Consider the following 23,264-nt stretch of genomic DNA (forward strand, 5'->3'; position numbering starts at 1 on the left):
TTTTAATTTTCACCTCTGCACTTGTCAGGACAGTTTGAACTTGCAATTAAGAAATTCATTGTATTTTTTTCTCTACACAGACTTTGGAGGTCAAGCATTCACATACAATCTGCTTGTACAATTGTATCCATCACTGGTAGCTGAATGAGCTCCACCTCCACCAGCCAAACAGCCAACAGCTTACACAGTAGTTCATCACTTGTTCGGCCCGCTGAGTTGCACGGTTGTGAAAAACTAGAAAATCTCAACTAAAATTCGCACATCAACAACTAATGGGCAACTGTGGCTCAGCGAGTTGTCCACTAATCCCAGCAAACCTTGAGCAAAACACTGAACCTTGCGCGCCAGCTTCAGCCATTGGTGTGTAAGTGTGTGAATGGGTGAATGACAAACACTGTAAAGCGCTTTGAGTACCACTGAGGTTGAAACATACAGACCATTTACATTTGCAGACTTGATTATTACATAAAAGGTTGACAGCTATCTAAGAATATTTATTACAACATGGTCACCTTTGTGATGGTAACTTATTTCTAGAACATTGGCAAACAGTTGTTACTATTTCTTCACCACGATTTCCTCTACAGTTTAGATTTAACCCCCACTATTTACATTTTGTACCATCTGAACAAAAATAGACATAAGGCATGGTTTAGAGAGCTTTACAGGTGCTGGTAAGTGTATTTATTTAGTTCTCTTCAGAGGCTGTTTTCTCTGCTGAATCTTTATGCTAAGCTAAGCTAATTAATTGCTGGCTGCAGCAGTGGAACAAATATACTTAATACCTCCACTTACTGTAAGTAAAAGTATTTTCAGCAATGCTACCAATATTAAAAAAGCTGTCCTAAATCTGCCTCCGTGACTGATCCCCGACCATACATGTCATTATTAGACTGAAGCTGCAGCCTGTTATGTGGCCGATTGTGCACCCCATCCCCCTGTCGCCCTCCTGTCTTTCTCTTTCATCACAGGTAATCAGGGTTAAAAGGAACCAAAACTTTCCGAGACGTGCCCCGACCCTGAGTCTCACTCCTCGGGTTCCTCCACATCTAAAGACCTTTACATTTGACCCCTCTCCGTGGGCCTCACCATCAGAAAAGACAAACCAAGCAAGCAGGCCTCCACATAGCTCCCTTTTGGCCTATTTTGCGATGACGACCCTAAACCCCCTAAGACCCATGACAGTATTTGCTACTTTAGGCTGGGTTGATAGCACTCTTACATCTTTGTCTGGTGCCCATCCACAATTTAGGATCACCACCGCACTTCTCCTCTACCCTTCTCATCCCTCCATCAGCTGTATGTCCCCCAGGTGCCACGTCCTTGCATTAACCGATGTATGGTCTTTGTTAGTGAATTAAGATATGCAGATTATAATCTACATAAATCTCTCCCTGGTGGCTCTAGAGCGGCCAAATAAATCCATCCCTACATATTCAGACATTTCATATCTTTAGCAAAGTACTACCTTTTCTCACACATTACCTTGCTTTCTTTAAGCTCCCTGTGCTGAATAAACATCAGACCACAAAGTAACCGAGAGTCTTTAAGATAACACGCAGCATGAGGGCTTGTTTGTTGTGACCACGATACATTAGTGACACAATCGTCATCTGTTGTCATGTGCCGTTCGAGCGGGTGCGGGCGTGTGGCGCTGTGTGGTTTTAATTGGTCTGATCCCTCCAAAAGGCAGAGAGCACAGGAACAAATTGTTAAGCACGAGAGAACTTCCATTGCCTCTCAGCGCAGCACTGCTCCCGTTAAACATCTCAACACTTGGGTCTTTTTAATTTAGTTTTTGGCTGCAGCTTCAGCAAGGATTTAGGCTGCCTGCAGAGATGAAGGAGATTTTTTTTTTCTTTTTCCACGCGCTTCCTTGAGGGAGCAAAAGGGGTGAAGAGGGACCCCCCCTCCCCTCTTTCCTCCTACGTTTTGAATGTGCTGTGACGTTACTGACCTAATGGGAGCATATGGGAGCGTATCTGCAATATGTTATACAGTTTTTTTTTAATGTTTTTACACATTTTACCTTATTAAAGTCTGCCTACACATCCACCTGATTGTGGTGCACTGAAGCTAAAACGTTTATGCAGACCTCAGGGTTTATTTTCTTTAGTCTGCATCCGTTCATCACGTGCACTGCCGCTGATTCCAATCGCCCAATCTCTCGTCTGTGCAGGTGTTGTAGAAGTTTGCCCGCTTTCATTTCGTCGTTACTGTTTCCCTCAGCAGCGCCTGCCTCCCCGTGTTTGAGACGCGACGTTTCTGCATCTCTGTCTCTCTATCTGTGTGGTTGTGTTGTGTCTGTGGCGCTTCCGTAGTCTTAACACCCTAATGAGGGTTCATCTCGCATGCAGCTGTGTTGTGGCAGGTCTCTGGCAGGAGGGTGAAGCAGCCAAAGTGCACAGAGGGACAACTTTCACCTCTCCTGTGTGTGTGGAGGATGTAGATTCATTTCAGAGAACTGTGTTATCCAGAAAAATCAAACAACAACCCAACCAGCCACAGGTGCACTTCAGTAGCTGTGTGTTTGCTGAGTGTTGGTACTTGCCTGTGTGTTTTTTGCCTGTGCATGCATGTATGTTCGGTCTGTTTATTGCACCCCACGGACCTGAGCCATATGTCATTCCATGCAGCCCCCTGTTGCCCCTCCATCACTCCGTGTTCCCGGCCTAGTGTCAACATGTTGGTTAATACACGGAACCTTCCAGCCTATTTGTCAGGCAGTGCAGTGCTCAAAGAGTCCCCAGTGGAAGAACAACCTCCCTGCTGGTTTCTGTTCAGCCTTTGATGTACAGAGCTCAGGTAGTGCTGCTGCTGAGAGGCTTAATTTCTTGGTTCTTTGCTCCTTCACCTTTTAGTGATTCAGGATCTCCCAGCGGGCACGGCTGAAGGCGGCGGCTGTTGCTGGTATTACGGTAGGCTTTGAGGCTCGATGCTGGGAAGCTCGTCGGCCGTGAGACGCCACATTTAAGGAACAGTCCGACACGTTGGGAAATGTGCTTATTAGCCTCTCTTGCCAAAAGCGTGGTGCCACTTTCATGAGGCTGCTTAGTTTAACTTGTGGGAAACACAGGGAAACCTGCAGCCTGGTCCTGTACAAAGATAACACAACCTTCCTATCGCAGTCTCATGCCTGACAGTGTAAAAACAACATTGCAATGTCTGCTTTTTTTCCAAGGCAAATGGAAAATCCAGGAAGTTACTCTGGCCAAGGAAGTGTCCAACAAACAGCCCCGTCCAATAACGGTTTTCTTGTAGAAACTAAACAAACCAGATATAAGGTGTGACTTAGAGACTTAGAGAGCTTCACAGGTGCTGGTAGGTTTTCATCAAAACATACTCTAAATCTTCTCTCCATGACTAATAATTGACTTTGTTAGATTGTTACTATTAGACGTAAGTTTCGAAAATCATCAAAGATGTACTTCCAGAAGAATTATTCTGGAAAGTTTTTCTCCATTACCTTTGCTTTCTGTAAAATGTTGAATAATGCTACTCTTCGGGTCAAGAACATCTAAAACTTTGATGAGAGCCATCTTGAAGCGTAATTGCAGCTATAAATGTGATGGAGTGCAAGTGCAAAGGTCCATAAAAAATGTTGAACTCTTCCGTTAAGCTCATGTGGGACTGAGATAGGAAGTCGCAGGTGGTATAGATACAGCACTTATTTTTGTCTGAGTAGACCGAACCTTGGGCTTGGGAATCTCTGCTCAGACAGGGAGGCAGCCTCGAGGGCAAAACCCGTCGAAGGGTGCTGACAACATGAAGCCTTAGCCGGGCCTTGGCCGCTGAGGCTCTGAGCTGAGCCTGAGGCCGAAGCCCAGGCTGAGGTATGTCTTGTGGGGGTGGCGGTGGGGACAACCCAGGACTGATGTGCTGTTTAACAAAAGTGATATTTTGGAACCAGGCACACCTCTCCTGGGCCCCCTCAGCATTTTCCCCACAGGAGGCCCCTAGCCACCACAGAAGGTTCAGGGCCCCTCCTCAAACAAGAGAGGCTCCTCGGGGTAGCAGATTAGGAGCGTGTATTAATGTGTGCGTGTGTGTGTGTGTTGCTTTCATCCACAAGTTCTCTCTTTCTGGTTGTTGTTGTCTAGTGATTAAAAAAAAAAAAAAAAAAAGAATGTTTGAGACCAAGGATTTTTTTCAAGGGTAGCTTTCACGTCATTCATCTGACGTCTTGTCCGCTGAGGTGGTATGTCAAGGCTGGCCAGATGGGCCATGATGAACTGAAAATACAAAAGTGCTACATTTTGGAGAAATTCTTCTCCAAGGTTTTTCAACAGCTTGTTACTCTTCTAAACCTTTGAGAAGATGCAGGATTAAACTGGAATGAGATTTTTTATTTATTTATTTATTTATTTTTGTTATATATTATGTATGGTGTCGAGTGCCTGTACATTGCTGCTGCAACTGTGACATTTTCCAGTTTGTCTATCTATCTTTCATGCACCATTCTTCCTGCAGTATGCAGTTGTTAATCTTTTACCGTGGGTTTCTGCTGAAGATTTACTCTCTTGTTCTCTCTGTTTGTCAGCCCAGTGAAAATGCATCGTGTTGCAGCTGCATTACACATCTGGCTCACTGAAATTTAGGAGAATGACGGATTCCACTGTAAAAAAAAAAAAAAAAAAAACATTGCAACATTGGTAGATTTATACAACATCCAGCGATATATCACCACATACAAACAATGAACCATCATTTGTACGTACAAGGAGCTATTCAAATATTATCCGTGTGTACAGTTTTGACGTGCTCGTACAAATATGGGCATTTTCTCTTCCTCTATACTTCTGCTGCTCGACATTTGAGATTTAAATGAATGTGAAAGCTGTAAGATCAAGATGTTACACACAAATTAATGATTTATTTATAAAACATAGTTAATGTGGTTAAAAGGAGCCTTCCACATCAACTCATTAGTGATGATCCAAGCACAAGTATGTGCTTAATGCTTCAGCGGGACTGTGAATGCAGGCCTTTTATTTGTAATGAGGTTGCTGAAAGTCTTCTATATACTTTTCTGCGTCTTTTCAGCTTTTCTGCACAGACCGGTGGGAAAACTGCACTTCTCAGTAAATGTCACGCTGGCCTCGACCGCTGCTTCTGCAACTGTTACTGATATTTCATTCTGTCTCATCTCCCCACCTGCGTCTCCTGTGCCGAATGTACTCGGATCGTTCGCAGCCTTCTCCAGGTCTACCTGTTCACCTCTCTCCTGTGTCTCTTTCGATCTATCTCGCTCTGCAGCACAGCTAGAAGAGGGCAGCTGAATAAAACATCAGAGGACCAGAGAGAAGCCTTGACCTGATGTGAAGTGTCTTTATTTATTTGTTTTTCAGCGATCTTTTGGTTAAACCCTCTCCAATTGAGGGATAATTTAGGAAGTAAACGGCAACTGTGTATTGGTTATTTTGTACTCAAGGCTTTTTGTTTTTTCTCCCTCTGCCTTCTAGATTTACCTCTGTAGCACTTCACCTCAGTTCACGTGTCTGGTGACCAGTGCTGGCAAGTTAAACTTTCCTGCAGTCTGAGCTCTGGGCAGGTGAAAAGCACACGCAGAGCTATTGATCATGGTTCAAGGCAACAAACCGTCTCACCTGGACAGCTCCAAACACAGGAAATCCATACAACAGAACATGAAAGAACACACAAGACTGAAGTAGGCTTGTAAGAAATGTGTATTATACAGCAATACTGGGATTAATATTATTCCTGCAAGGTCATTTCAGGCTCTTTTTTTTTTTTACAGTAACTGCAGTTCAGTTGTCATATGATTGTCCATAACAATATAACCACCTTCCTAATACTGTGTTGGTCCCCCTTTTGGTGCCAAAACAGCCTTGACTTGTTGAGGCATGGACTCCAATAGACCCCTGAAGGTGCACTGTGGTATTTGACATTGTTTAAATTGTGAGATGGGGCCTTCCTGGATCTCACTTTTTTGTCCAGATGCTCAACTCGATTCAAATCTGGGGAATATGGAGATCAAGTCAACACCTTGAACTCGCTGTGTTCCTCCAACTACACCTGAATGGATCAGAAAAAGATCGCTGCCATCAGGGAATACCGTTTCCATGAAAGAGTATACATGGGTTGCAGCAATGTTTGTAGGTGGTACATGTCAAAGAAAGACCCAAGGTTTCCCTCTCCCCATAGTGCATCCTAGTGCCATGTGCTCAAAAGGTAAGCGTGGTCCAGTTCTATTGCTCATATACCCACTGTAGGCGTTTTCAGTGGTAGACAGTGGTCAGCATGGACACCCTGACTGGTCTGCATCTACACAGCCCCATACAAAGGCCTCGTGGTGTGTTCAGACACCTTTCTATCAGCATTCATTCTTGCACCAGTTTAAGCTACAGTAGCTTGTCTGTCGGATTGGACTACACGGGCCAGCCTTCGCTCCCCACGTGTATCCCGGCCTTGGCCACCAATGACCCTGAGAGACATGACTTTGAGGACAAAATGTTCACCCGCTGCCTCATATACCACACTCACTGACAGGTGCCATGACAGTGAGACAATCTGTGTCATTCACCTCACCTGTCAGTGGTCATAAACTTATGACTGATGGGTGTATATTCAATCATGCTGGGGTTCAGTCCATTCTAAAAATCATGTTTTGCCGTTATAAGCATTATTTGGTTGCCTTCATTCAGTAGCAGCAGTAGAGATTCAGACATTTGACCAAAAAAGAAACCATTTTATTTGTTTTCCTGTTGTTCCAGAGGTCACAGAAATAACTCCAATTATCCCAAAACTGGCAAGTGAGCCTGACACAGGGTTATTTAACTTTTGAACCATTCAAATTAAACCCAGCAAACACATCAGCATTTAATAAATGCACTGACATGACACACTGATGGTTAGAACATGTTCCTCATCATCACCTGTCTAATCTTAGCCTGCATGCCTGGTGAGATTGGTTATTGTTGCACGCTGTGAATATTTATGTCCTAATTTGGGCTATTTTCTTCTATGTTCTCAAACTGGGGGTATTTATAGACACACTGTACTCTCACACAGTTGGCCTCTTCCAGGCATGCGATCACCACACACACACCAGTAAATACCAGCGCATTACAATAATTCCAGATTGCGTAAGTTTAAAGCACACATCTTATTTGTTGACTCCCAGAGCTCACGCTGAACTTTTACACTCATTCTACATCCTTGATCCCCAACTTCCTCGTCTCTCTCCGTGTGAGAACATAAACAAACACTGTTTTTATTATTGTCATTCTGGGAAGTTTCAAGACACAACACAGCCCCTGGGTTCCTCCCATTCTCCCCGGGGTCACGGGGCAACGCCGTGGTCAGTCAGGCCTGAGTCGCAGGATGTTGACGTACCATGCCTCGGGGGCTGGTGCTAGAAATAGGACTTGAGAAGAACGAACGCTTCTGCTCCTCTGGGACGGAAAAGAACAGGCCACACACACAAACACGCACTCAAACCTCTCTGTCAAACAAGTGACAAGGGCTCGGGGGCTGGTACTTAGGCTCCGTTCCACAAGGTCAGGAACAATAGTAAAAGGCAGACGGTAGAGGAAACTAATCAAGGACTTTGGCAGTTTGTTTGGCAACCATGTTACTTCTAATTTTGTTTGTGGAAGAGAGTTCATGGGGGGGGGGGGGGGGGGCATGCCGGGCCAAGTTGCTATCAAGAGTAGCAGTTAGTGTCGTTCTTCCTCTGTAATTGATGCAGTCATGAATGCTGCAATCTGTCTTTGATCGTCTAAGAAGAAGTAGTTCTCACCTTGGATGTGGCGTTTGCAGCGTCCAGGATGGGTGGTGTGCGACTCGGTCTGTTTCCTCTGTAAACACTAATACAATGCTGCTGCATTTATCCCATAACCATGCTTCGCTCTCAGGAAGTAATTATGTGTTTCCCCCTTTCTCTTATTTGGTCTCAGTCTGTCAGTGTGCCCTTAGGAAAACACACAGACCTGCATGGGACTCTCAGGTTTATTTTTTAAAATAGACTTCAAGGAAAACACATGTGCTTTTGTCCCTTCACAAAAAATCACTGCTGTACATGGTTACATACAGTGCATCTGGAAAGTATTCACAGTGTTTCCACATTTTGTTGTGTTACAGCCTTATCCCAAAATGGATTAAATTCATTTTTTTCCTCAAAATTCTACACACAATGACAATGTGAAATAAGAAATCACATGCCCATAAATATTCACAGCCTTTGCCATGAAGCTCAAATTGAGCTCAGGTCCATCCTGTTTCCACTGATCATCCTTGAGATGTTTCTACAGCTTAAATGAAATCTACCTGTTGTAAATTCAGCTGATTGGACATGATTTGAGAAGACACACATCTGTCTATATAAGGTCCCACAGTTGACAGTGCATGTCAGAGCACAAACCAAGCATGAAGTCAAAGGAATTGTCTGTAGACCTCCGAGACAGGATTGTCTTGAGGCACAAACCTGGGGAAGGGTACAGAAAGATTTCTGCTGCTTTAAAGGTCCCAATGAGCTCTCTCAGACCATGAGAAACAAAATTCTCTGGTCTGATGAGACAAAGATTGAATTCTTTGGCTTGAATACCAGGCGTCATGTTTGGAGGAAACCAGGCACCGCTCATCACCAGGCCAATACCATCCCTACAGTGAAACATGGTGGTGGCAGCATCATGCTGTGGGGATGTTTTTCAGCTACAGGAACTGGGAGGCTAGTCAGGATAGAGGGAAAAATAAATGATGAATTCAGCAACGTACAGAGACATCCTGGATGAAAACCTGCTCCAGAGGGCTCTTGACCTCAGACTGGGGCGACGGTTCATCTTTCAGCAGGACAATGACCCTAAGCACACAGCCAAGATATCAAAGGAGTGGCTTCAGGACAACTCTGTGAATGTCCTTGAGTGGCCCAGCCAGAGCCCAGACTTGAATCTGATTGAACATCTGAAAATGGCTGTGCACCGACGCTTCCCATCCAACCTGAAGGACCTTGAGAGGTGCTGCAAAGAGGCATGGGCAAAATTTCCCAGATATAGGTGTGCCAAACTTGTGGTATCATATTCAAAAAGACTTGAGGCTGTAATTGCTGCCAAAGGTGCATCAACAAAGTACTGAGCAAAGACTGTGAATACTTATGGACATTTCTTAGTTTTTTATTTTTAATAAATTTGCAAAAATCTCAAACTTTTTTTTCACATTGTCAGTATGGGGTGTTGTGTGTAGAATGCTGAGGAAAAAATTTCATATAATCCATTTTGGGATAAGGCTGTAACATAACAAAATGTGGAAAAAGTGAAGCGCTGTGAATACTTTCCAGATGCACTGTACATACACGTTGTTGCTGGAGCAAATTCCTTTTGCTTGTATGTTTGAGGTCAAAGGTCTCGGAAACATTGATTAAAATGTTGCTGTATGATTAATGACGACATGTGCCCACTAAATATTTACAGTTTTCTCTGTCAGTGCTGCACAGAAAATGGCCGCTGCTTCAAAAAGAGAACAAAACTGAAATTGTGCACTGCTTGATCTTTAGCAGTGATGTATAATACAACAATAAGTCAGTATAACATTGCCTCTTTTCAAAGAAATGTAACTTTCTAGGAAATGTCATTATTTTCTGCAAACGGAAGCCATTTTCTAGGAAAATCTTGACACAACGTTCACGCCAAAAAGATCTTATTTTGTAGAGAACAATGTCCATTTCTCACCTCTTATTAATTCATTTTGATACACTGAGCTTTGATGAGTTAACGTTGGTTATGTCTATTCAGGGAGGACACAGAGGGTCATTGTCAGGTCCTTCTGTCAAAGGAATCCTGGGAATTTTTATCCCCGCTCTGATCTGCACTCACAAGTCTCCCCATTCCTTATTTCACACACAGCAAAGAAATAAGAAAAACAAATGAGGCACATGGGTTTTTATTAGTCAGTTATTATTTAAATAGGTGAAAAAATGAGGTAAAATAATGTTTGAGGTTTCTGAGGACCTTAACGCTGGATGAAGTTATTATATCAGTGATTCTAATGTGATTGGCCTCTTTCTGTCTTGTTTCAACGCAGTGACATTCATTTGTAGAAAATGTATAACACAAGGTAACATGTAGTTGGTTTGGTTTTGAGTCTATCCGTCCATCCATTCTCTATGACTGTTTATCCTGTGGTGGATCACCGAGGGGCCAGAGCCTGTCCCAGCGGGACAGGTCCCTGAACATGTCGACAATGTGTCACACAGAGAGACAAACAACCATGCACACTCACATGTACACTTATGGCCAAAGTAAAATCACTAATTAACCTAACATGTCTTTGGGCCTGGAGAAATCACACACAGACACAGGTACAAAGAAACTCTACACAAGAATCTGTCTCTACCCAGCCGGCCTTAAGCATATGGGTCCCTCCATAAGAGGGTCAGGTATAGTAAAGAGTCAATTTTAGAGACAATCTGTATCAGTATTGACACTAAATGAAATTGAATTCAATTCAATTAAACTGAAAAAGGCTGAGCGGTGTGGAGTTTGCATGTTCTCCCCGTGCCTCCATGTGTTTTCTCATGTGACAATAACAACACAGACTCACCTGTCTTCTCCTCCGAGAAGTGAAGTGAGGAGCCCAGTGGGTCGTTGAAGCAAACTAGCAGCGGTTCATCAAGTGTGTGGAAATACTTCACTTAAGATGAAGCCCATTCTACCGTGAAAAAAAAAGTAACAAATATAAATCACATCTGAATTTTTATTTTAAAAATAACACCTTATCCAGTGCCACTGAAAGCCAACGTGACACACTTCATTGAATAAAAATGATAAGGATCAAAAGTTACCGTGGCTTCAGGCTGTATAAACTTTTCAAGAAGAGCATTTTATTAGATTTATCTAACAGATTTAAAAGGACTATCACACAGACAACATCATTATAAAACATCATTATGATAAAAAGTCTTGTCATAATCAGTCGTTTGCTTTTCTTTTAACAGCAGCACAGACATTAGAACGACTGTCTCCACTCAGCTCAGCTGACTCTCTCAGCTCTTTAGAGTGGAAATGTTCCTGAGCTGCCTGCATGTGTGTGTACATGTGTGCATATTTACGTGTGAGTGAAAGCATCAAAACAACCATGTCCTCACATTCCCGAAGTGTGGTGCCATACTTTGATGTAGTGCAGCACACACTGTCTTCCTGAAGCCGACACACCTTTTCCTGTGACCTGTGAGCCTGACCTGACCTTCACTGCCCGGTGTATGTACTGTGTGTATGTACGTGTTGCTCTGACAGTATGTGGATAAAGCTGTCACTGACAGCTTCCTCTCAGGAAGGGCATTCTGCTTCTGGCATTCTGGTTATCATTGATAAGTTCCTTATCAATGATAAAATAAATCCCTTAACCCTGCACGCTGCCACATGGCCCCCTGAAACACCCATCGGTGTGAGAAATCTTTTTTCCACTCGCCTCTTTTGAAGAACAGGAGGAAGTAGAGAGAAGGCAAGGAAAAATAACAGAGAAAAGCATGAAATAAATAAGACAAAAGCTGAGATTCAGTCCTGACAGAAAAGAGCAGGTGACCAGACTCTGAACAGGGAATGCTCAGGAGTGGGCAACAGAGGTGACCTTGAAGACTAATCTGTTACAGATAAGTGAGTCACGGTCCATGTGTGGGAAAACAAGGTGCTCTGGGACATGCGCGTGACCTGGGGTTAAGTGTCTTACACACGGATCATGGGTGTTCACGCAGGGACACAACACACATATGATGGAGCAGAGGCTGGGTCAGAGATAAAGCTCTCCTGTAGAGGACGTTAAACCTTTGCTTTTGAAAATAAACTTCTGTACGTGTTATCTTCAGGGCACTTGGAGAATTCACTCAGTCAGCTTGACACACAGGACACAAGGAAGTTAGATTGTCACATTTGCTACTACTGCATCACTTCAAAACATCCACAGTTGAGTTGAGGGTTTCTTATCATCAGCAACAGCTTCCTGATTGATGCAAACAACTCAATGGAAGTCAATGGTCTAAATAAAGTAACAATGTTTTTCTTTATGAAATAATGAATACTTTAATTGCATCATATTTAGCTGTTAATATCACGCACAAAGTGGCACAAAATGAAACTATTCAACTAAGAATACTCCAGGTCCCATCATTTAGTAACAAACAGATTAAGGCATCTATTAACTTTCCTTGAAATTAGTTTGCTAAATATTTTTTTGGATCAGTCAACAATGTGTTCAGTCTATCCCGTATCTGAAGAGTGAAATGTATCAATCATAATTTCCCACAGTGTTGTCCTGTTTTGGCTATCTAATGGTATAAATGTCAAAGATAACCATTTATACCTGCAAATATTTCTGTTTAAGAAACTAGTTTGAGATTTTACTCACCTTAAAACTCATTTCAGATTTATTTTCGGTGGATAGGCTAATCAAATATTTGATTGATCGTTTCAGATCTGTCATTTGATGTGGCAAAATAAAGAAAACAAACAGGTTAATTAACTGCATATTCATTGTATCATATGGTGGGGACAGGGAAAGTTTACTTACTATCTGCTAAATCTTTGGTATTAAACACACCACCTACTATTAATACCAAATATCTACAAAACTACAGAGTATAAATAAATCAATAGTGAATTTTTGACATTTGTAAAAACAGAATCCTGGCATATCAGATATTTAAATCCGGGGTTATAATCGCTTCTTAATAAATCATTTAACCTTAAACCCCAGTAGTAGTAAAATACATGTGGAACAGTATTTTTATTATTTTATTATTTGTGAACAGGGAAATGCACACCAAGCATCTTAAGCCTGAGCACGTATGGTAGTATTTATCCTCTGAGGACTCCATAAAGTATCATGGCATCCATCTAAAATGGGGACAGTTGAGTCTGGAGCAAAGTAGTGGACAGACCAACGCAGTCTAGCAATTTAGATTTTAGTCATGATATCTACTATCATGGCTAAAATCTAAATTGCTAGACATGATATCTAGTTTACACAAAAAGAAGAATACAATTTTTTTAAAATTTTAAGCTAAACACACACAGCAAATTATGCTTTATATATAACAAATATAGTTGGTGTTAAATGGAGTGTCAGAACTTCCTAAACCTAAGGTAATTAAGCTCATTTATTAACCCTGACCATTTATTATACCCGCACCTGGGCTGCTGACTGATTTTCACTGATTTGAATACATTGTTCGGTGAGTAAATGTGATTTCCTTTGTGTATAATGGTATGTTTAATGTAAATATTAAGAGTTAATCTTGCATGGCCCATACAGCGCTGTATCCAGAAGCCAAGCCAATGCTAATATTTGAGCAGTGGTGGGCCGTACATTTTTCACCTAGGCCTTCAATGACCTCCAACCTTATACAAAACACCTCTAAATACATCATACGGACGACATCAACATCATACGGATACGCAATAAACAGGAACGTTGCATCGTAGACAGGTATCTTATATGGCGAGATGAATGCCATTACTAAAGCAAGAAACTCACTTAGAACAATTCAAAAAGTCTCCTCTCACTCACTACAGCCACCGTTGTGCACGTCACATATGTCAAATCCAGCAGAAGCATCAATGTTGACCCAAAAAAATGGCAAAAATATACATAAAAGATGTAAATATAATTCGTTTTACTCACCAAATCTTAATAAACAATGGTGGCGCTCATAATTGCTGACCTGAAAGTGGCGGACACACACTTTCCCCAGCTGGGTCAGGCTAGCTCCGGGGTTGGGCAGCCTTTCCTCACAATATCCAGCTTTTCCTTCAAAGTCCATCGTGAAAATGGCTTTCTGAGGAGATCTGCAACCAAATCGATAATCTCTCCTCCTTCCACCATCCTAGCTTAAAAGAATAGTTATCAACGAGGACAATTTGCTTGAGAAGCTCGCAACAATAGTGAGTATTTCCTCACCTTGTGCAATCTCAAAGACATCTGGTGAGTTAAAAACAGATTCTAGTGAGGATCAGGCTTTCAGGCGCCATCACAGTTTCTGAGCTATAATATTCTGTGTCATGCCTCTTGTTTTGTCATGAATTTCAGTATTTTCAACCTCTCTTAAGCTTTGTGTACAGACGACTAACATACAGTCAGGTCCATAAATATTGGGACATCGACACAATTCTAATGTTTTTGGCTCTATACACCACCACAATGGATTTGAAATGAAACGAACAAGATGTGCTTTAACTGCAGACTTTCAGCTTTAATTTGAGGGTATTTACATCCAAATCAGGTCAACAAAATAAAGTGAGGAGACAAGACGAATTAAACAGAGACTGAACTTTGAATGAATGATCTGTTGGGTATTGTATCTGCAGACAACAAAACAATCAAAAACATTAGTAGTTTTGCATGTAGGATATTTCTGAACCATAGTGACTTCTAAAAGATAAGTAACCCACAGATTTGCTCATGTTTCCTGCATATGCACCAAAACGCACAACTTCCTTTTGTCATGGATGATGTGTACATACCGTATCAGTCGCGTATCCTGTTGAATATATTTTACGAAACACCCGTGACAGAAACTTTGTCATGTGAGGGCGATGGACAAACCTGAAATCAGAAAAGATGCTAACCCTCTGTCTTAAATTACAAAATACTCCATGTGACTGCATTGTGCTTGTGTGACTGAGACGAAGAGGGAATCAGATGAGGAGAGCTCCTGTTGTTTGTGTGTTTGTCTAAGCTGCAGCCTACAGGGCCTGAAGTGAGCTAAAAATTATAAAGCACCGACACAGGAGGAGGATAATCCAGGACTGCTTTGTCTGTTTAAGCTCACGACCCTCTGCTTGGTGGACACGGGCCGTCTCACACACATGCACACTGATGCCCTGATACTTAAACACATGCAGAGGCTAAATGGAGGCTCTTGCTTCCTGGCTCCCTAGGCAGCTAATTACAGAGCCTTCCACACCAACAAAGGAAAAGGAGACTCTCTCCATTCAAACATATTAGTCTCTCCATTTGCAGCAGAGTGGATTGCAGAGAGAATGTGCAGAAGTTTGTTTTGATTTCTGCATCTATGTGTGTGTGGCGGGAGTAGCAGAAGTTTATGATGTGAGGCAGGAGAGGGAATGCAGATATTACAAATATGATTGGATGCGAGTACTGAATGTGAACTATATCAATGAAGGCTGCTCTAGACCACGAGACCACTAGAATCTAATAAATATACTATCTGGACCGGTATCATGACATTAAATGTAGTAACTGGTGCTAATATGAGCTGCCAAATCCGCTTCAATGACCCTGTGTATTCTCCGTCTGTAGTGGAGGATTTATGTCTCAGATGATGAAGGAAGATAGGGACAGGATCCTTTGGAGTCCAGGCATTGGCGATGGTGGAGCAGCAAATGAAGTTAGCAGGTGGTTGAAAGAGACCTCTGATGGAGACTGATGAAGGATGGGGAGGAGGGCTGCACAATAGAATAAATGATTCTTATAATTTATTATTGTGAAGAAATGAAAAATAATTAAAAGCATGGGGACAAAGAACTGATTGGCTCAGAGAAGGAAAAATTCAGTTATTTTGATAGATTGGGTTGTGGAAGAGATGAGGAAACAGAGCAGCAGGAATAACATGTATTCACCGTAGAAGAAAAGAAAGAGAACGCAAGGGGGCAGATCTTCTCTCTAACATGAGGTAATCGTGAATAAAAACGATCTAAATTGTGTTGGTAATTATTCATGACAGCGTCTAAAGTACTGGATCAGCGCATCCCTGATCAAACCACTTCTTAACACCATGACGTAAAAAGAACAGTGTATTTATTCTCATTATTTATTCACGTGTCTGGGATGTGTCTTCCGAACACATTTGAGAAGCAAAAATTAAGGACGTTTTCCTCTTTTCTTTGTTTTTTTTTACAAACAACATTTATTCACAGTGAATTTCTAATCTTTGTAAAAAGCTTCCTGGCTCATCAGATGACAACGTTCCAGAAGTCGGAGGCACTGAGATCACCAGAGCTCTGGCCTTCGTCTCAAACTCCGACAGACACCTGTTCCCCTTCTTCTTTGGGAAATTTCTATTTTGGGTTTTAGAAAGAATATTCAGTCTGGCTGAACATAACATTCAACTTGTTTGTACTTTTAATACCTTCTTGGACCTGAGGGAAGAAAAACAGACCTTCATGAACGGAAATGCATATCTCTTATTGTGCTATTGCTAAGAGTTATTTGATTATGTGGAATGTCTGCTGTTTTGGGAGAGAGAGAGAGAGAGAGAGAGAGAGACAGATATATTTGGGGGATTGAGGAGTCATTTTCACAGACATGGCTAGTGTTGACCCTTCTGCTTTTTTCTCAACAGTCATCTCTGAGTCATTCACATGTTTGCATAACCTCCAGTCTGAATACACTACCAACTGCCATGGAAGAAGAAGTGTCAACACATTAGCAACATGTGCTACAACTTCAAAGCATCCATGTTCCCAGAGGAGAACATGGCCTTTGTGAGTGACACATATGAACACTGACAGAGAAAATAAAGCATCTTAATTTAAAACTCTTCATTTGCAATCATTATTTAAGGCAACACTTATATAAGAGCCACATGTACGTCATCAGCATCACATTATGTTTATTTGACATAGCACAAAGCTCCGTCTCTTTCCTCTCTGATCAGATTAATCCTATTTATTCACAATGCTGTGCCACTTTGTCCCTGTTTGACATTTGGAGTAAGTGAATTGGCTGTTATTTTTAGTGCCACCTACTGAAATGAAGTCGTAGTACAACAGAGCTCTAGTGCCGCACAAGTGCTGCATGTGTAGACTCGCATAACGGCACTCTAGGTAGGTTAGTGGGATAAAAAGCCACTCACTCAAGCTTCCCCGCTCGCTCTGAAAAAGGAAAGGAACTGGTGTTATGTGCAGCACCTGAGAGGAAGTGAGACGAGAGTGAGAAAAGGAGACGAGAGGCCTGTGTGTGTGTGTGTGTGTGTGTGTGTGTGTGTGCCTCCAGTTGGCGTCAGACAGCGTGACTACCACAAAGAGATCTGTTTTGACTAGATTCCACAACCCTTAGTCCTTCAGACCTGTGACATTTAATCTCACTAAGACCTCATTTACTCTGTTCACTGGGTAACACAACATTCCTCAGATTAACAACAAGCCTGCTCCACAAGCTCTTAGCCAAGAAGAGCATTATGTACCTATCCAAGCACACTAACTGCTCCCCTATGTGATGAATAGAAAACAATTGTTCTAGTCTCTTCTAATAAGTTCTGAGCCAGCAGGTCTCATGTTCAAGTGAAAACAAACTGTGGCAGCAGGAAAACCTTCCAGCTATTGTGTGCAGTTAAATTCGATCAATAGGGCAGGTTTCTTTGTAAAGGTATTTGCTATGCAAATCTGAGGTAACTTTGTGTACCTGAGGTAGGTATTTTACTTTCTGGTTGCAGGGCCAAGGCGGTGTGTCATGTTTACACTGCTCTATGACACAGAGTGACTTTGTTTAGCACACAATCTCACTGGTCTACGGCAATGTGAGCCAGAAAATCTGGTGAAAATGTGAAATGATCACCAAATAGACGGTTATGTTTGATGGTGTTTACAACAGTTGAAATCATAGAGTGAAAAGTTGATTATGGAAGAACAAATTCTTATACAAACGCTGTAAAAAAAGATCCCATCCTAATAAATAAAGAGCTACTCTTTTGCACCAGCAGTCCAAATGAAGAAGGATTAACAGAGAAACATGTGTCACTTGTCAGTCAATAAGTCCTCAGTACACAACACTTGATTAAGGAAATAAATAAATGCAAATTTAAAGACTCTCACATTTCTGTTTGTCAAATATCAGGATATGTTTCTCAGTAAATGTGTGTCTGATGGGGAAATCATCTCCCACGTATCATGCATCACCTCGTATCATATATTCTGTTTTGTATCCTGTTTATTTGCTGCATGACTGCATGAACACTTAATCCGGATGCGTCTGCTTGTTTCTTCTCCTCTTTACCGTGCATCTGTCTGTCTAACTGCCCCATATGAGTTGGGTTCTGCTCAACGTTTCTGCCTGTGGATGTAAATCACCTTCATTAGGCAGGTGCATACTGTACTCTCTGCATTTAACACATACATTTGTGCAGACAGAGAGCAGTGAGCAACTCACATGAAGCAGACACACAAGGCACCCAGGGAGCAGTTTTAGGGGTTAGGTGTCCTACTCAAGGGTGCCTCAATCATGGATTTGAACCAGAGACCCTACAGTCTCAAGTCCACTTCTCTACCAACTAAAGCACCCCACTCAGTGTTTGATCTGGGGGGTCCAGTTCTCTGTGCTCTGTAAAGCATTGTGAGACGATTTGGCTTGACACTATTGACACTATATGAATAAAATGTAATTGTAAAAAGATTTTTTTTTTTAACATACAAAATAAATGGTTGAATTTTTTTTTTTTCATGCTAGTGTGTTGTCAAAAATAATAATACATATTGAACTACTCGGTTTAACACGTTTAGCGTCAATGGTTATGTCCGTAATCTTTTTTTAATTAACATAACACATATTGTTATGTGTCATAGTTTGTAAAAGGTGTAGCTTTGTGTGCAGCCCTCCTCCCTGACAAAGAGGAGCTCCGGCTGTTGTTCAGCGCCGGGTTCAGACAATCCAGATCCGGACACGGCGGTGGATCGAGCGGCGTCGTGCTCCGTGTTTTCCCGCAGACCATGTGTGGCCCAGCTGAGGTGACTGGCAGGACTTGTTTACTGGTGGAAAGACTCGCAGAAAGAGAGACGGAAAGAGGGGAACCTGAGAGAGAGCGATCGCTAAAACGGAACGGGAAACCCAAGTTTTTACACCTGACCCGTCTTTTTAAGTTTGTTTACCTCATCCCTTTTTCCGCTGTCGGAGCCGGGATATTCACTTTGTGTTTTTTCTTTTGATTTTCAACACTGAAAACCTCGTTTGTTTTGGATTAGCTAGCTAACGTTAGCTGTTTTCCCAGCTAATCAGCTAATCTGAGAGACGGGCGGCGTGGTGGAGACTTTCCCCCCCCCCCTCACTTCGCAGCAACGTGCAGGTTAAACACAAACATTGTTATTTCTGGGGGTGTTTTTTTTCCTCGTTTTTTTTGTGTTGAATGGGGGAGAATTGGCGTTCACCCCCCGCGCTTTCCTGTTTTGTCCCGTTTTGTCGTTTTTATGGGAGCTCAGTCGTTTGCGGCGTGGTGGTCAGCGGGGGTGAAGGAGTTCAGAGGAAGGTCGTAGCGGGGAAAGCTACACGGTTTTCCTGCTGAGGAGTTTCCTGGGATGTCTTAAAAAAAGGGAGTGAGCTTACAAGAAGATAAAAGCAAACAAGGGCGATTGAAAAAAAAAAAAAGACAGGAATATCAGCTCTCGTCCCTGGCTCAGTGCGGGGTTATATATCCATAACTTCAGCTCATGTCTGCAGGAGAGGGAAGCACTGGTGTTTTTGAAGTGACTCTTCCTTCATGACAGAGAAATGAGCCTCCAAACTGTCTTTCTGCCCGTTGGATATTAGTGATTATTTCCCCCTTGACTGAGAAGCACCAAAAGCAAAACAAATGAACGCGGACTGTCGCATTCACTTGTGGAAAATGAAGATTTTTACTCGCACATGTGTGGCCAGGACCCAAGATCACGTTATTTAGTGGCCTGCATTTTTATTTTTCATCATACACATCATCACCATCAGAAGAGATCATCAGACATTTACTAACTCCCCCCCGGCTTACGGGGGGCAACCTTGATATCACCATCGGGCTTTATTGGACCTTTTTAAAGTGTTTTGTTTATTATTTTTTATTTCATTTTATTTTATTTTTCCGATAAACATTTCTCCCTCGAGATTGGAGTGTTTTCTTCGGAAGCTTCAAGAGGAGAGCACAACCTCCAGTCAAAATGAGGCGTTTGACGCTAAAACTGCGAGCACAAATGGTGTTTTTTATCATCTGCACCTGCATTATATGCCAATGTGGACTAATAAACGGAGAAAGTAAGTATTGCTTTTTAAAAAAATAATAATAATGTTTTTCCAATGTTTGCAAGTTGCTTAAAAATCCTCCTAACATACTGCACATTTATATTAAGAGGATATACATGTTTAAGGATTTAGCTCAAGTACTTATTTAGGTGTAAATAAACATGTCTATATCGGAAATGGCAATATAAATTATGTTTGACGTTTACCTATATAAAAAAAGCCATATTTAAGTATTCTTCAGTAACGCTGGAGACAAAAAAAAAACAAAACAGGATTTTGTTTTTGAAATTTTATCAACGGGACGCCTTAGTTTGTACGCATGCGCAGACTCTCGTCGACGTCTAATTAAGGGCCTCGTAATTTATTGCGTATGCGTGGCCGCGCGCTAATAATTGATATTCCTCCTTGGAGTTATTGGGGAATATCCCCGCCCTCCCTCGCCGTCTCTTAAAGGTACACATCGGTAGCGGCCTGTGCTGGATGAGCCAGCCCTAGGGCCGGATTAGTCGCTGTGGCTGGACGAGGGTGGTCCGCCGCAGCGAGTCTAAACTGGGAGCAGCAGGATCGGCCCTAGGCCTCTCATGGCGCCGCAGACACACGCCTACAACAACAACAACAACACACACACTTGGCGCTGCTGCAGCCAGAATGTAAACAAATTAGCCGCCGACGCTAAAACGTCTCTTTATAGGAGGTGGATTAGCCGGCATTAGCTCCACGTAACACCGATAGTATGGATGCCTTCCTCATCGGAGGGTGTCTTCTCTGCGCGTTGAGAGGAACTGTTTTATCAATGAATAGTGGGTTTGGTTGATTCTAACAATATAACAGACCAACCAGATACTTATCCTCCTAATATTAATATCAGGGGAGTCTTAAACCGGAGCAAGAGGTTTTGTTTTGACATGTTGCGTTTATTTCGTGCAGGAAAAATAAAATAACCACATATTGCCTGGCAGAATAAAATTATTGTTATAAAACGGTGTTAGTGTCAGAGAAGAAAACCTTGTCATTTAAAGCTGATGACAAATTGGACCATGTGCTTTCCAAAATATTGGGTTCACTAGTGAAAACTAATACACTGCAATAAAACAGTCCTGCACTAAATTCCCCTTCATGATTGTAATAATGTTCAGTTTCTGTTTAAACAAGGCGGTAATTCAACTGTATGATCATTTTGGAGGTGGTGCTGTTAAACTGGATTGAAATAAACACAAAAGTGTTTCTGTTATTTAGCCTAGCCCACTGGCTAAAATGGGGTTGTCAAAATAACAGAAACATGTGTCGGTTCAACACAATACAGTTCATGAAAATGAAAACAGTTCAGTAGACAGCTCTCTCGGTTATTTTGAACAAACGCTGAATACCATAACCTCCATGAGGCTAAGATTTAATGCAGAACTGTTATATTAGAATGCATTTGCTTCACCAGTGTACCTAATGAACTGGCAAGTGAGTGTATTTAGCACATCAGACTGCAGACATGTTTATTGTTTATCTGCAATTTTGAGGAGTCCGGAAATGAAACATCCACTTTAACCTTTGTTTTCATGTATCAGAACACAATTTGTTTTCACTGGTGTACCTAATGAAGTGGCAAGTAGGTGTATGTTCAGTCACTAGTGTGGTGTTGTATCAGTCTATATGAATGAATGTTGAATGTGTGCAGAACTGTTCTGAAGTCAAATTAATGCTCATTGTTTTTGTGCTTCTTCAGTGCTTTAGCCTTTGGCCAACATTCATAACTGTGAGATTTGCATTTTAGATGATGTGTTGCACAAGTCTACAAAGTGTTTCACTATGTGGATGCAGTGCAGAGAAAGCAGGTAGACCAGTTCAAAATGTGGATGCTATTCATGAAGAAGTGTTTGTTAGTTAATGTGGCGATCTTAATACTTGGGCTTAAAAATGGCTCTTGGTGGGCAAGTTCAAAGGAAATGATCTGGCTACTTTACACAGGTCACGTATCTGTGCAGACAGACCAGAGGCCCCTGAAAGGGGGTCTTATGAGACCCTCCTTCCTTCCCTTTGTTTTCTTTCTGTCTCTCAGAGTACATATCACTGGCTTTTTCTGGTTCCTTCGTGCTGTGGGAAGTGACCATATTTGGAACTTTTGAGATGTTTACACCCCAAGGGGGGGGTGGGGGTAACAACCAAAATACTTAGAATATTTCATTCTGAATCCACACGCTGCCTGACATCTCCATCTCAGTCATGGCAAAAGCAGTATTGACTGATAAACTGTGCATTAGCTGTGATCTACTGACTGCTCTCCAGAGAATATCATGAATTTGATTGGACTGTTTGTCATAGTTATCAGTTTTCTGAAGTAACCGCTCAGCTGTCTCCTGATCTAACTTGTGAAAAACAAGTTGTGCAACTGGGAGACTTGCCCCCTTCTTGCTCCTCTCAGGCCTGTAAGCACAGCTCTGTAATGTGCATGCGTTGTTATGTATGCTTTCCACAGTACGTGTGCTTTCTTAACCAGATCGCCTTGTGACTCTCTCCCCATGAAATGTCCAGCGCAGTGTCACTTATTCTTCAGCTGATGGACAAACATGTAGAGTTTTAAAATTGGGCCGCATAGAGTTGCCCTCCATTTGTGTGTGTGAGTTTGTCAGTAGTCCTTTTAGATACTCAGGCGCTCTTCACTTGAAGTGCACGTTGGCGTTTTCCAACAATGCTGTGCATGTTGTGGAATGTCTTTGAAGTGGCCCACCGTGTAGGTGCCTGTTTGTGTCAGTGTGCACCCCAGCCACCCTGTGCTGTCTTCGGGATCTCATCTCTCAGCTCCTGTACTGCCCACCCCCACGTTTTTTGAGTTGTTCCTAACCATTTTTGTGTGTGTGTCTGTGTCAGGCTGCATCCTGCTGGGGATGGCTGCTGCCATCAAGGAGTGTCATTGCTATGGGGTGGGGGTGTCTGGTCTGGTCTAGGTGGGTGGTACATGTCTAAGTAACATCCACAGGAATGGCAGGTTCAAAAGTTAGAATATTAGATTTTTTGCAAGATGGCCAATGTTATTTACTTCTCCTGTCGGTGGTTTTAATATTGTGGCACATTGGTGTGTGTGCGTGTGTGTGTGAGGAAGTGGCCATGCATGAGAACAGTGTGTACTAGAGCGGCAGGCTCAATAAGAGTGGGCTGCCTGTTAGCACTAGCCCCTGAGCCCAGAGCGGCCCCTTGACCCACCACACAACCAATTCATCAACTAGATAAATGACATTCGGAGGTGTCCTGATGCATGAAAACAAAGATTGAAGTGGGGGCTTTATTCCAGGACTCCTCAAGTGGTATCATTTTACTTCTTCTTT

General features: G+C 42.2%; 1 protein-coding gene across 3 annotated transcripts in view; it reads left to right on the forward strand.

Annotated features, from left to right (window-relative positions):
• Positions 1-17,859: 17,859 nt before the first annotated feature.
• insrb (insulin receptor b) overlaps positions 17,860-23,264 on the forward strand; it is a 79,036-nt gene continuing 73,631 nt past the window's right edge. For all 3 annotated transcript variants that reach the window (XM_084548952.1, XM_084548954.1, XM_084548953.1), the window contains exon 1: positions 17,860-19,962. In XM_084548952.1, coding sequence (XP_084405078.1) covers positions 19,869-19,962 — 94 coding nt within the window. In that variant the 5' untranslated portion in view covers positions 17,860-19,868. The remainder of the gene's footprint in view (positions 19,963-23,264) is intronic.

The sequence above is a fragment of the Chelon labrosus genome (genome assembly GCF_963514085.1).
Source record: "Chelon labrosus genome assembly, chromosome: 7".
NCBI classification, from domain to species: Eukaryota; Metazoa; Chordata; class Actinopteri; order Mugiliformes; family Mugilidae; genus Chelon; species Chelon labrosus.